Consider the following 14,601-nt stretch of genomic DNA (forward strand, 5'->3'; position numbering starts at 1 on the left):
ACTATTTTAAACTAGCATTGCCTTTTATTTACCATCTCTTTCTTCTTGGCAAGAGATACAAGTGTTTTCTGGCCAACAGAATTCCTGGGCTGTTGGAAGTTATTTGCACTGATTGAATGTCTTAGTGTATATTGGAGTCAGTTTCTTCATTTCCATGGCTTTTTTGAATAGGTAAGGTTAAAGCTGGCATAATTATATGCTTTCTTCTCATCTTCATCTTTATGAATTTTGTTTTTTTTTTTTCAAAAGTTGACTTCTGTGTCAGTAATTTTTAATCATTTTCAGACGTTTAATCTATTAGAAATTTAATTGTTGTGATATTATTTTGTGCTTGCTATATTCATCACTTTTTAAGTTCTTTGATGAAGGTATTGATAATATAGATATGATTTTTCTTAATCCTGAACCCAAATATCCATCTTATTTTTTGCTTTTCTCCATACCCATCATTGAATTCAGTGGATATTGAGCTATAGAGACTGACTGCAGTCTATATAGGAATTTTCTACCTGCTCAGTCTCTGAAAAAGATATTGGTGCTTAAGCTGCAATAACTACTTCCTGATGGTCTTTTTTACCTACACTTTATCTTGATTACAAGGTGACCAGCTCTCTATGTGTAATTATTTTTGGTTGCCTTTGGATATTCAATGAAACTAACTCGATCAACTTGTTTATTTGCCCCTCCAAAGAGACAGTGAGTCATCTTTTTCTCTGCTTAGCTTCAATTTTCCTTTTCTTCCTGCTTTATATATCAGGAAGATACTGCTACTGATATAGCAGAATCTGATAAAGCAGAAGGAACCTGAGAGGCCATGTAGCCCATTCCACAAGTGAATAGGAACCTATTCTGCAACATGTGATTCAATTCCAAGTGCACATGGACCATTTCTTGAATAATACAGTCTAGATTTTACCAGATAGTCTCACTGGTCTTAATAGTATGAATATCATAGTTCTTTCATCAATCCCAGGCAGATTTTGTATCCATTTCTTGATATTCTTCTTGCTTTCAGTATTTGAAAATAAGAAATCTTTTTGTTAACTTTTAACATTTATTGAAACAGTTAATGTTTTTCCTTATACCAGTCTCAGAGGGTCTTTGCTTATGCTGTAGTCTTTGGTTGCCAGACCTCTTTAGTGTCTCCACCCCACCCCCCACCCCCAACTCCTGCCCTCCATGGTTTATATATAGTTTTGTAAAGCTTTCTATCCAGCCTTCTAACCTCATTAGAATCAGTTGTGATTGCATTTCCAGAATTTAATTTTTGATTCTCTTATTTCTCCTGAATTATATAAGATATTGTGGTCGCCGATTTAAAAATATTACAGCTTAAGTCAAAATGACTTCTAGCAGCTTCATTTACAGAGAAGTGGAAAGAGTGAAAGTAGAAAAATATAGATAAAGGGACAGAAAGCACTGACTGGCTGCAGATACCCTGATTTTGATCCTAATGTCTTCAGACCACAAATGTGAATCCGAAAGCGATCTCACCAGAATCCAAAGCCTTATTTAGTAAGCCGAAATTCCCAGGAGATGCTGAAGAAATTCACCAAGAACCTTCAATGCACATGAGGCTAAGACCACTGAGAATATCACTAGAACTCACGCTGAAGGGAATGTCTCACTGTGATAATTAAAATGTTTTGGGAGCAAGGGAAATATATAACAATTATGACCGCTGAAATATGTTTTCTACTGTGTCTTGGTTTTATATAAATATAAGATGGTCGCCAGGGAATATATTCCCAATTTATGAATATGCCCAAGCCAACTGGGTTTTATAGAGAAATTTAATTTATAATACACTGATTAATCAATAGAAAAAGAGAGAAAGTAAGAAAGGAATAAGAATGAATAAATCAGTCAGTTGATTTTATCACTCACCCAAGATCTCTCTAGGTAAGGCTTCTCATGCCAACCTCAGGCTCCACCTTCAAGAGAGCCTCCTTTCAAGAAATGTTCCAGAGAATTCTCCTCCTGACTCCTCCTGAGTTCTTCTTTCACAGCCTCCTTCAAGACCTCTCCAGGAGCTCTCCCTCCAGGACCTCTCTCCTCTCGGACTCCTCCAGAGCAAAAACTCTCAGAGCAAAACCTCCTCGAACTCTCCTCCCTCTGTCCTCAGACCCCGCTGTCTTTAAGGAAACCATCTAAGTTCCCTCCCCTCAGTTCTCACATCTACCAATCACTGTTCATGTCTCCCCTATGCCAATGGTGGCTCTAGCTTAACCCAGGACCGCCCAGAGGTCTGTTTCCTTTGCACATGTCTGTTGAAGGTCATATTCTCAAATAATTAAATCTTGATCTTTGCTGCAGCCCTTCCTAAATCCTTTTACTACTAAGTAGGGTGGAGATTGTAAGTTCCAAGACCTGGTTCTGTCATTCCAAGTATCTCTATTGTATCAATTCTAAAATCAATCATGACTCAAAGAACTCCTGTTCTATGCTTAAGTATAGGTCAAAACCTTTTCCATTGTTTAGCAAAAGGTTTTCTGTCTTAAAGTAGTCTTAAGTAGGGAGGAGAAGGATCCTCCCATGCCAAGGGGTTTCACAGTCCAATAGAGTTCTTACTATTAGTAGGAAATTTTTCCAGTATGAAATTTCCCAATGGTGAAATTTCCAACATTCATAAGTCTAAGAAATTTTAAGGTTTACACCACCAAAGCACCAACAAGCAGAGAAGATCTCCTGACTGAAGAACCAAAGAAGGAATCACTCCACTCACCACCATAAGATCCAAGGAAAGTCTCCTCCTCCAGTCTGGCTCACCAACGCAGAATCCCTGCAAAGAACTCCAAAGGAGAAGTTCAAGGGAGAAGTCCCTTGGACAGGAAGTTCAGGACTTTTTATAGTCCTTTTCCCACATCACTTCCTGTCCCTTCCCCACTTTACGGGAACCAACCATAGTCTTTCAATTTGCCTAGCACTGCCCAACAGCAGGGCAGTGGCCTCTGGAAATATCACCCACTCTAGCAAGTGACTTGTGAACTCTCATACTTAGTGTCTGGTAAGGTACTAAGTAGGGGTACTAAAGTTTTTGATTGATTAACTTAAAAGTTGCTGATTGATAGACAAAGAGTTTGATTCACTCTTCACAGTTAGGAGATCTTACTTATCTGATTTTATATCTTCTAAAAGGCTATGGGCATTTGTCAAATTGTTACAATGTTCCCTTCATTATCTTTCATGAAGTAAAAAAATTCAGGTTCATATGGTTATTCACTATTTCCAAATCACCAATTTCTCCTTGTTCCTTATGATCAAATTCAGAATAACAATATTCTATTTTTCTTCTGTTTTTTGAAAGATGAATTTATCAGCAAGGCAAATAAGGGACTTTTCAATTGTCCTGTTTTCTGTCAGAGATATCTGGTTTATTGATATCCCTACCACTACCATGATCCCCTGCCAACTTTGTGATTTATGCCAGGAATTCCTTATCCCATTTTTCTATCTAGCCTAAAGACTTGTAGTTTACTACTATATTGCCTGGTTTTTTTTTTTTTTGGGAGCTTCCTGTAGATGCCTTTACCTTCCCCTTCACTTGGTTTAGTTAATTTCTACCCAGACTTTTTAGTATAGAATATTGGTTAGTGTTACCCAATCAGTTATTTTTGAACAATGTATTCTCTAAAGTAGTTTCATTGTAGTCATAAGTTGCATCCTGCCAAATTTAGTGATAAGCAAATATGATTTCACATATGAATTCAGATTTCCAACCTTTTAATAGCTCTTAAGATCCCATGCCAGATTTGAATTTCTAACTACCTGTTGGAAATCCTTGCCCTAAAAAGCAACTCATTCAACGTTTAAAACTAAACTAATTTTTTTAAATATATTTTATTTGATCATTTCCAAGCATTATTCGTTAAAGACATAGATCATTTTCTTTTCCTCCCACCCCCCATAGCCGACGCGTAAGTCCACTGGGCATTAGATGTTTTCTTGATTTGAACCCATTGCTTTGTTGATAGTATTTGCATTAGAGTGTTCATTTAGAGTCTATCCTCTGTCATGTCCCCTCAACCTCTGTATTCAGGCAGTTGCTTTTTCTTGGTGTTTCCACTCCCATAGTTTATCCTTTGCTTATGAATGGTGTTTTTTTCTCCTGGATCCCTGCAAGTTGTTCAGGGATATTACACCGCCACTAATGGAGAAGTCCATTACGTTCGATTATACCACAGTGTATTAGTCTCTGTGTACAATGTTCTCCTGGTTCTGCTCCTCTCGCTCTGCATCACTTCCTGGAGGTTGTTCCAGTCTCCATGGAACTTCTCCACTTTATTATTCCTTTTAGCACAATAGTATTCCATCACCAACATATACCACAGTTTGTTCAGCCACTCCCCAATTGATGGGCATCCCCTCGTTTTCCAGTTTTGGGCCACCACAAAGAGCGCAGCTATGAATATTTTTGTACAAGTCTTTGTGTCCATTATCTCTTTGGGGTACAGACCCAGCAGTGCTATGGCTGGGTCAAAGGGTAGATATTCTTTTAGCACCCTTTGGGCATAGTTCCAAATTGCCCTCCAGAATGGTTGGATCAGTTCACAGCTCCACCAGCAACGAATTAATGTCCCTATTTTGCCACATCCCCTCCAGCATTCATTACTTTCCTTTGCTGTTATGTTAGCCAATCTGCTAGGTGTGAGGTGATACCTCAGAGTTGTTTTGATTTGCATCTCTCTGATTATAAGAGATGTAGAACACTTCTTCATGTGCTTGTTAATAGTTTTGATTTCTTTATCTGAGAACTGCCTATCCATTTCCCTTGTCCATTTATCAATTGGAGAATGGCTTGATTTTTTGTACAATTGATTTAGCTCATTATAAATATGAGTAATTAAACCTTTGTCAGAGGTTTCTATGAAGATTTTTTCCCAATTTGTTGTTTCCCTTCTGATTTTAGTTATATTGGTTTTGTTTGTACAAAAGCTTTTTAGTTTGATGTAGTCAAAATTATTTATTTTACATTTTGTGATTCTTTCTATATCTTGCTTGGTTTTAAAGCCTTTCCCCTCCCAAAGGTCTGACATGTATACTATTCTATGTTTACCCAATTTACTTATGGTTTCCTTCTTTATGTTTAAGTCACTCACCCATTTTGAATTTATCTTGGTGTAGGGTGTGAGGTGTTGGTCCAAGCCTAGTCTCTCCCACACTGTCTTCCAATTTTCCCAGCAGTTTTTATCGAATAGTGGATTTTTGTCCCAAAAGCTGGGATCTTTGGGTTTATCGTATACTGTCTTGCTGAGGTCGCTTTCCCCCAGTCTATTCCACTGATCTTCCTTTCTGTTTCTTAGCCAGTACCAAATTGTTTTGATGACTGCTGCTTTGTAATATAGTTTGAGGTCTGGGACTGCAAGGCCCCCATCATATGTGTTTTTTTTCATTATTTCCCTGGATATCCTTGATCTTTTGTTCTTCCAAATGAACTTTGTTATGGTTTTTTCTAAATCAGTGAAGAAGTATTTTGGTAGTTCAATGGGTATGGCACTAAATAGATAAATAAGTTTGGGTAGGATGGTCATTTTTATTATATTGGCTCGTCCTATCCATGAGCAGTTAATGTTTTTCCATTTGTTCAAGTCTAGTTTTAGTTGTGTGGCGAGTGTTTTGTAGTTGTGTTCATATATATGTGTTTGTCTTGGGAGGTAGATTCCTAGGTATTTTATTTTGTCTAAGGTGATTTTGAATGGGATTTCTCTTTCTAGTTCTTGCTGCTGAGCTGTGTTGGAGATATATAGAAAAGCTGATGATTTATGTGGGTTTATTTTGTATCCTGCAACTTTGCTAAAGTTGTTGATTATTTCAATTAGCTTTTTGGTTGAATCTCTAGGATTCTTTAAGTAGACCATCATGTCATCTGCAAAGAGTGATAACTTGGTCTCCTCCTTGCCTATTTTGATGCCTTCAATTCCTTTATCTTCTCTAATTGCTACTGCTAGTGTTTCTAGTACAATGTCAAATAGTAGAGGTGATAATGGGCATCCTTGTTTCACTCCTGATCTTATTGGGAATGCATCTAGTTTATCCCCATTGCAGATGATATTAGCTGTTGGTTTTAGATATATACTGTTTATTATTTTTAGGAATGACCCTTCTATTCCTATGCTTTCTAGTGTTTTTAATAGGAATGGGTGTTGTATTTTATCAAAGGCTTTTTCTGCATCTATTGAAATAATCATGTGATTCTTGCTAGTTTGCTTGTTGATGTGGTCAATTATGTGGATGGTTTTCCTGATGTTGAACCAGCCCTGCATCCCTGGTATGAATCCTACTTGATCATGGTGAATGATCCTTCTGATCACTTGCTGGAGTCTTTTTGCTAGTATCCTATTTAAGATTTTTGCATCTATATTCATTAGGGAGATTGGCCTATAGTTTTCTTTCTCTGTTTTTGACCTGCCTGGTTTTGGAATCAGTACCATGTTTGTGTCGTAAAAGGAGTTTGGTAGAACTCCCTCTTTGCTTATTATGTCAAATAGTTTGTATAGTATTGGGATTAACTGTTCTCTGAATGTTTGATAGAATTCACAGGTGAATCCATCAGGCCCTGGGGACTTTTTCTTAGGAAGTTCTTTGATGGCTTGTTGGATTTCAATTTCTGATATGGGATTATTTAGGAATTCTATTTCCTCTTCTGTTACTCTAGGCAGTTTGTATTTTTGTATATATTCATCCATTTCTCCTAAATTGGTGTATTTATTGCCATATAATTGGGCAAAGTAATTTCTAATGATTGCCTTAATTTCCTCTTCATCAGAGGTGCTGTCCCCCTTTTCATCTTTAATGCTGTGAATTTGCTTTTCTTCCTTCCTTTTTTTAATTAGATTGACCAGTACCTTGTCTATTTTGTTTGTTTTTTCAAAGTACCAGCTTCTTGTCTCATTTATTAAATCAATAGTTCTATCACTTTCGATTTTATTAATTTCTCCCTTAATTTTTAGGATTTCTAATTTGGTTTTCTGCTGGGGGTTTTTAATTTGATAGCTTTCCAGTTTTTTCATTTGCATTTCCAATTGATTGATCTCTGCTCTCCCTTGTTTGTTAATATAAGCATTCAGGGATATGAATTTACCTCTGATTACCGCTTTGGCTGCATCCCAAAAGGTTTGAAAGGATGTTTTGCCATTGTCATTTTCCTCGATGAAATTATTAATTGTTTCTATGATTTCTTCTTTAACTAAACGGTTTTGGAGTATCATATTGTTTAATTTCCAATTGGTTTTAGATTTGGTTTTCCATGTACCATTACTAATCATTATTTTTATTGCCTTGTGATCTGAGAAGACTGCATTCATTATTTCTGCTTTTCTGCATTTGTGTGCTATGTTTCTGTGACCTAATGTATGGTCAATTTTTGTGAATGTGCCATGTGGTGCTGAGAAGAAGGTGTATTCCTTTTTATCCCTATTTATTTTTCTCCATATGTCTATTAATTCTAATTTTTCTAAGATTTCATTCACTTCTTTTACCTCTTTCTTATTTATTTTTTGATTTGATTTATCTAAATTTGATAATGGTTGGTTTAAGTCTCCCACTATTTTGGTTTTATTGTCTATTTCTTCCTTCAATTCTCCTAGTTTCTCCATTAGAAATTTGGGTGCTATATTATTTGGTGCATACATATTGATTAATGATATTTCCTCATTGTCTATAGTCCCTTTTAACAAAATATAATTACCTTCCCTATCCCTTTTGATCAGGTCTATTTTTGCATTGGCTTTATCAGATATCATGATTACCACTCCTGCCTTCTTTCTATCAGTTGAAGCCCAGATGGTCTTACTCCATCCTTTAATTCTGACCAAAACTAAACTAATTTTTTGATTTAAACTTGTTTCTCTTCTTGATACCTTTATCTCTCCCCAGTGGACCAGCACTTTCCTAGTGACTCATACTTGAATCTTTGACTTCCTTTTTCATTTCACTTATCAAATCCAATCATATGTAATACCTTTTGCATCTGTGTTGGAAGTGGCATCATTGAGTGGCGGCAATTCAGGTTAATATTCCTTTAAAAGTTGTTAGTACTAAAATAATATAAAAGAATAAATCATTCAAGAGTTGAAAATGAAGTTCTATATAAAGTTCAGGAGAAGAAAGTTTACTACCCTACCAGATTGATCAGGGGAGGCTTCATCACATTTGTGTTAGGCTTTGAAGGATAAGTAGGACTTTAAGGGAGAGAAAATATTTCAGTTATAGAGAATAACACGAGCAAAGATATGAATATGGTACAGTTCAGCACATATTAGGAGGCCAAGTTTACCAGTTTGGCTGTATGTAGACTTCATGGGCAGGTGATAATAGATAAAATTGGGAAAGTTGGATTATGTAGTGTAAGGTTAAATTTAATGATTGGACAATAATTTTATGAAATTATGTGGTTGCCAATATTTATTATATCTTGAGTCAGAAACTTATTTACAAATATTTACAAAGTAGAGAGGAAACAATAAAGTAGAGAAATGTGAAGAGGTTAGAGAGGGTATCTATCCTATCAACTTAAATGTTTACTCTGGCTCTGCTTAATCCAGGCAGAGATTAATTGGCTTTCAACCAGGAAGGCTGGTAGTGAGTAACCATGTGGCCTCCTCCAAGATGGAAGCTAATCTCTTAGGAAACAAGGAAAAGAGTCAGCCTTTCACTCACCTAACAAAGTAGTCCAGGAGTCAGTCTAAGTTGAAGCTGAGCTCCAAGCAGTAGGTCTCCATCAAAGCTCCCTCGAAGACTCTCCCCAGTCAGAAGACTATCTCCAGAAGACAATGTCTTCAGACTATCTTCTCAAAGACAATCTCTTCTGAGGAAGTTTGGGGCTTGCTTTTATGGTGACTTCTTGTTCCTGTTCCTCTTCACAGGGGCCAATCACAGTCTCCAAATTGTCTAGCACTGCCCAGGGCAGTATCTGTGGGATTCACACCTTTCATCCTCAGAAAGTATAAACTCTTATCAAAGAATTCACAAGTTTCTGACTGAATTAAAAGGGTAGAGCTCTCAAAGTAAGTGACTGTGAACTCCTTTACTTAGTGTTAAATAGGGGGTGTTTTTAAATTTTTGGTTGATTAACTCAACATAGACAAAGAGAATAAAGAATTCCCTTTCACAGAACACACCAGTTTTGGAGACCTTATGCCCTCCAGACAGAGGAGGGTATGTAATGGAATGCCACTGAAGATTCTTGAGCAGAAGATTGAGATGATATATCTAAAAAAGATAAATCTGAACAACTATTGTAATAGACCAGGTGGGTCATAAGGAGAGGCAGGTTGGAGAGAGAGATCACAAACGATAAAATGTATAGGACTTTGTAAACATATGTTAAGGGAGAAAGAGGGAAGAGTCAACTGTAACTTATAACCTAAAGGATTCAGATACAGGAAATGAACTATGTTGGTGGTGCCATTGATATAAATAATTCAGTTAAAAGGAAAAGAAGATTTATTTTTTTTTCTTTTTGAAAAGAAGATTTAAATGAAAAGATAAATTTGATTTTGACTGTTTTGAGTTTGAGGCACAGATGGGATACCTGTGTTTCTTGTCCTATCAGTAGTTTTAAATGCAAATCTTAGAAATCAGGGCTGGAGATTTAGATTTGAGAGCCATCAACAAAGGTAATATTTCAAAAAATGTCACAAATAAAATTTCCAAGGGAGAGAGTATAAAGAAGAAAAGAGGAGCAAGATAAGAATTTTGGAGAACTAACTGCCTTTAAGGGATTAGGAGAATGATGAAGACATTAAAAATATTTAAAACATACACATACAAATTTGTGTAAAGAAAAAGTGAATTTCAATAAAAAGAAAAGGAAAAATTCAAAACATCAATGTAGAAAAAGTAAAAATATATGAGGCATTTAGATTGTCAATATCCTTCAATACAGATAGTTATTTTAGATTTGTTGTTACCTTAATTTGCCTGTGATCTATATATCATCTAGATCAGTGGTTCTCAATCTTTCTAATGCCGTGAACCCACAATACAGTTCCTCATGTTGCAGTGTCCCCAAACCAAAAAATTATTTTGGTGGCTACTTCAAAACTGTAATTTTGCTACAGTTATTATTTGGAATGTAAATACCTGATATTAATTATATATTCTCATTGCAACAAATTGATAGGTTGAGAACCGCTGATCTAGTTGATCTCATTGGTTACTTGTTGCTTATTGTTCTCATATCACTTGATGATCATTCCCATCTTTAGGACCTATGTGAACCCTCCCTCCCCCCCCCCAATGCTCCTTTTTGCCCCATTTTTTTGATTGCTTCAGTTGAACCATCTCACTTGTTTTTTCTTATTTCTTGAATCAAAATCCAGTGTTAAAAGGATTTAAAAAAAAATCTGGACCTTCAATTTGAACAGTAGAGGAAATTACCAGTGAGAAACATTTTTCACCAGTTCACATTGGCATTTAACCTGCAAATTATAGTTTTAGAGAAGTCCCTTGAAGGCTGAGAGGTAAAGTGTTTTGGTCAGTATCACAGAGCTAGCTTGTGTCAGAGGCAGGACTTGAGCCCCCACCTTCCTGATTCCAAAACTGCTTATTTTGCCATGCTGCCTCTATAGCCATACCATTGTGAATATCCAATCTTGGAAGCTAAGTAGGATCAGACCTAGTTAGTACTTAGGTTGGGATAGTGCCCTGGGGCTATAATAAAAGAAACCACTATTTACCTGTGTTACTTGTTCCCATCTTTCTGTGTCCGTGTGTCTGTGTTTGTGTGTGTATGTGTATTCTAAATTCCATTTTAGGATCATTTGAAAAAATGTAGATAGCCAAGAAAAGATACTGGATGAAAATAGTAACTCTTTCAAGTATCTGAAACATTTGCATGTGGAAAACATTAGATTTATCTGCTTGGCATAAGAGGGCAGAACCAGGACCAATGGATTAAAACTGCAAAGAGAAAAATAGGTTCAATGTCAGGGAAAAAACACAAAACTTGCTCACCATTAGTGCTGTTCAAAAGTGGAATGGGCTGCCTCAGGAAATAGTGTTTTCCTTCACTTAGTCTTCAGGCATGGAGTGGCTAAATAACTTTGTTGGGTATATTGTAGTGGGGATTTCTTTTCAGGTAGGGGTTGTATTACATAATTCCTTTAGTCCCTTCAATCTTTAAAATGTTTAAATTCAGTGATTTCCAGCTTTTCTGCCTTCTAATGTCATTTTTTCTTTAGATCCCTTCCCTGTAGACTTTTAAAAATATATTTTGTTGATATCTTATTTTTTAAAAATGTTTATCTCCTGTCTAGACTCAATACTTTGTATTGATTCTGAAGCAGAAGAGCTATTAGGGCTAGGCCTCCTGTCTCTGTCCTCCTTGCATTAGTTTAAGTTGTGGGATTACTTACACGTAGCTCAACATACTTTGAACTTTAATAATAATTACAAAATTAATAATATTTGCAAATAGAGAGGTAAAGTTTTTTGGTTTGAATCCTGGAAAGCAGTAGAGAAAGGATGGCTCCAGGATTTCAGTGTTCTTCCTGACAATCATTCAGTTCATGATAATTGGGGAGAAGTTCTCTAGAAGTTGGTTTTTCTTTTCTGTTCACTTTATATGTCCCCCTAAAGCTTTTGGGATTTCTGCTATTTTTTTGTTATATGTATTCCAGTAAGTCAGCTCTTCACATATTATATAATAACCTACAGGTATTTTCTTTTATTAAAAATGTTCTTTGGAGAGGGTATTGAGTAGCTTTTGTCGTGTTGTAGCAATTAAGAGAAACTTGTATTTTTACATAAATGTGTTTAAAATTTTAACTTGGACAAAGTAGCATACTTTGATTTTATAATTAACTTCTGATATGACCTTATTAAAAAAATTCTTTTTCCTTTTTTTCTTCTGTAGAAAGAAGGAAAAAAAGAGCGGGCTATGGTGGACAAGGTATTCTTTTCAAGAATTCATCAAATTCTGAAAATTATGGTTCCTAGAACATTTTGTAAAGAGGTAAGTCTTATTTTGAAAAAAAGTAAACCTTGTTATAAAGTAAGTTTTTTATGTGTCATAGAAGAGAGTACTCAGTATGGAGTTAGGAAACCTAGATTTGAATTTGGTTTCTGCTACTTGCTTGTGATCATGGGCAAGTCCCTTAACATCTCTTGGCTTCAGTTTTTCATTTGTAAAATGGGCATAATGCTTTCATTATTACTAGTCAAGGTTGCTGTGAAGAAAAGTGCTTTGTCAGCTTTTAACCATTATATAAATGAGATTTTATGCTATCTTTTTCAATACATTGCAAGTCAAATTGTGTCCTATGTGGACATACTAAAGAAAAGGACAGTTTTTTGATTTAGCAAGCCTGTCCCATTTGATTTAACAAATGTCCCATTCTCCCGTATACCATCAGTGACATCTTTCTTAGAGTAAACAGACTGTGATATTACAAACAGAATTGAATAAAACAAGGTAGACAAAGACATTATAACAATTCCTGTAATGTGGTTGAGAAGAGCCACCAGAAAGAAATCTGAGGGACAAAGGAAATAAAAACATTTTTTTGGAAATAGCCAGCTCTAACCTATGCTGCAGCACAAGTAACTGAGCACACAGTGCAACTTGGGGCACCTGAAGCAACTGTTATCTCATTGGATTCTTACAACCTTGGGAAGTAGCAGCTATTATTATCTCCATTTTTCAGCTGAGGCAAAAACAGGCAAACAAGGTAAAGTGACTTGCCCAGAGTCACACAGTTAACTAGTCATTGTCTGAGGCTGAATTTTGAACTTAGATCTTCCTGACTCTAGGCCTAGCACTCTTTTTTTTTTTTAATGAAAATAATTTATTTAGTTACTTAATTTAGACTATTTTTTCCATGGCTACATGATTCATATTCTTTTCCTCCCCCCTCCCAGAGCTGACGAACAATTCCATTGGGTTTTACATGTATCATTGTTCAAAACCTATTTCCATATTTATTGTTACTGTTTGCAATAGAGTAATCATTTAAAGCCAAAATCCCCAATCATATCCCTATTGAACCATGTGATCAATTATACCTTTTTCTTCTGCATTTCTGCTTCCACAGTTTTTCCTCTGAATGGAGATAGTGTTCTTTCTCATAAGTCCCTCAGAATAGTTCTGGATCATAGCATTGCTGCTAGTAGAGAAGTCTATTACATTTAATTGTACCACAGTGTATCAGTCTCTGTGTATAATGTTTTCTTGGTTCTGCTCCTTTCACTCTGCATCAGTTCCTGGAGGTCATTCCAGTTCACATGAAATTCCTCCATTTCTTTATTCCTTTCAGTACAATAAGTATTCCATCACCAACAGATACCTCAATTTGTTTAGCCATTCCCCAATCTATGCCCTCATTTTCCAGTTTTTTCCCGCTACAAAGATTGTGGCTATTTTTTGTACATGTATTTTTCCCTATTATCTCTTTGGGGTATAAACCCAGCAATGATATGGCTGCATCAAAGGATATGCATTCTTTGAAAGCCCTTTATAGTTCCAGATTGTCCTCCAGAATGGTTGGACCAGTTCACAACTCCAACAGCAGTGTTTTAGTGTCCCAATTTTGCCATATCTCCTCCAACATTTATTACTTTCCTTTGCTGTCATAGTGGCCAATCTGCTAGGTATAAGTTGGTACCTTAGAGTTGTTTTGATTTGTATTTCTTTAATTATAAGAGATATAGAACACTTTTTCGTGTGCTTATTGATAATTTTGATTTCTTTATTTGAAAATTCAGACCTAGCATTCTTATCTACTGCATCACCAAATTGCATCTACTTTACATATACATATGTAGATTCATAGACTAGTAAACTGTTAAAACTCAAAAGGAATTATGGAGGTAGTGCAGCTCAAACATTTTTATTTTTCAGATGAAGAAACTGAGTCCCAGAGAAGTTAAATGACTTGTTCGAGACATACAGCAAGCTAGTAAACTAGTGCAACCTAGAAGCCCTCATGTCACCCGAGTCCCAGCTCATCATCAATATAATTTCTCCTCTCTTGGAACCTCTAGTTCAAAAAGAGAAAATGATATTTGGATGTTAAATAATACAATGCAAATTTTGTTTGTCCTAGCTCATTTATATAGAACACTAGTTCTTGACCTTTTTGTACCATAAACCCTTTTGGTCATTGGGTGAAGCCTATGGATCTCTTCTCAGAATATTTTTAAATGCTCAAAAAAAAAACCCCCAAACCCAACAACTAAAGGAAATAAGTTATGTTAAAACATAATTACAAAATAGAAAAAAATTCATGGACTTGAGGTTAAGAACTTCTGATCTAGAGGGGTTTTGCTGTGTTAATTTTCAGTAGGGGATTTATCTGTCCTCGATTATAAAGTGTTTGGTGCAGGAAGCTCTTACTGATTACCATGTCTTCAGTCTTTAACATATTCCCCAATAGAAGTGTTCGATAGAGGGACAAAGCTCTTAAAATCTATAGATATACCTAAACTATATAATAGAGTTCATATGTACGTTCTTAATTAAGTAGCAACAGATATACATGGTTTATATGTCAAAGAATGACGATGAATTGATAGGGACTTGCAGATCCCAGTCCCTTCTTCGTCCAGGATATTTTTTTTAACCAAGTGCAGGAAGGATTAAGGGGAAATGACTTGCTTAAT

The 14,601-nt window shown here is 35.8% G+C and overlaps 1 protein-coding gene across 4 annotated transcripts in view; it reads left to right on the forward strand.

The window, feature by feature from the left end:
• ABCD3 (ATP binding cassette subfamily D member 3) overlaps positions 1–14,601 on the forward strand; it is a 130,721-nt gene that overhangs the window by 57,176 nt on the left and 58,944 nt on the right. For all 4 annotated transcript variants that reach the window (XM_056819110.1, XM_056819111.1, XM_007485000.3 and 1 more), the window contains one exon: positions 11,858–11,956. In XM_056819110.1, the coding sequence (XP_056675088.1) occupies positions 11,858–11,956 (99 nt within the window). The remainder of the gene's footprint in view (positions 1–11,857; positions 11,957–14,601) is intronic.

This window comes from Monodelphis domestica, chromosome 2 (genome assembly GCF_027887165.1).
Source record: "Monodelphis domestica isolate mMonDom1 chromosome 2, mMonDom1.pri, whole genome shotgun sequence".
Classification (NCBI taxonomy): domain Eukaryota; kingdom Metazoa; phylum Chordata; class Mammalia; order Didelphimorphia; family Didelphidae; genus Monodelphis; species Monodelphis domestica.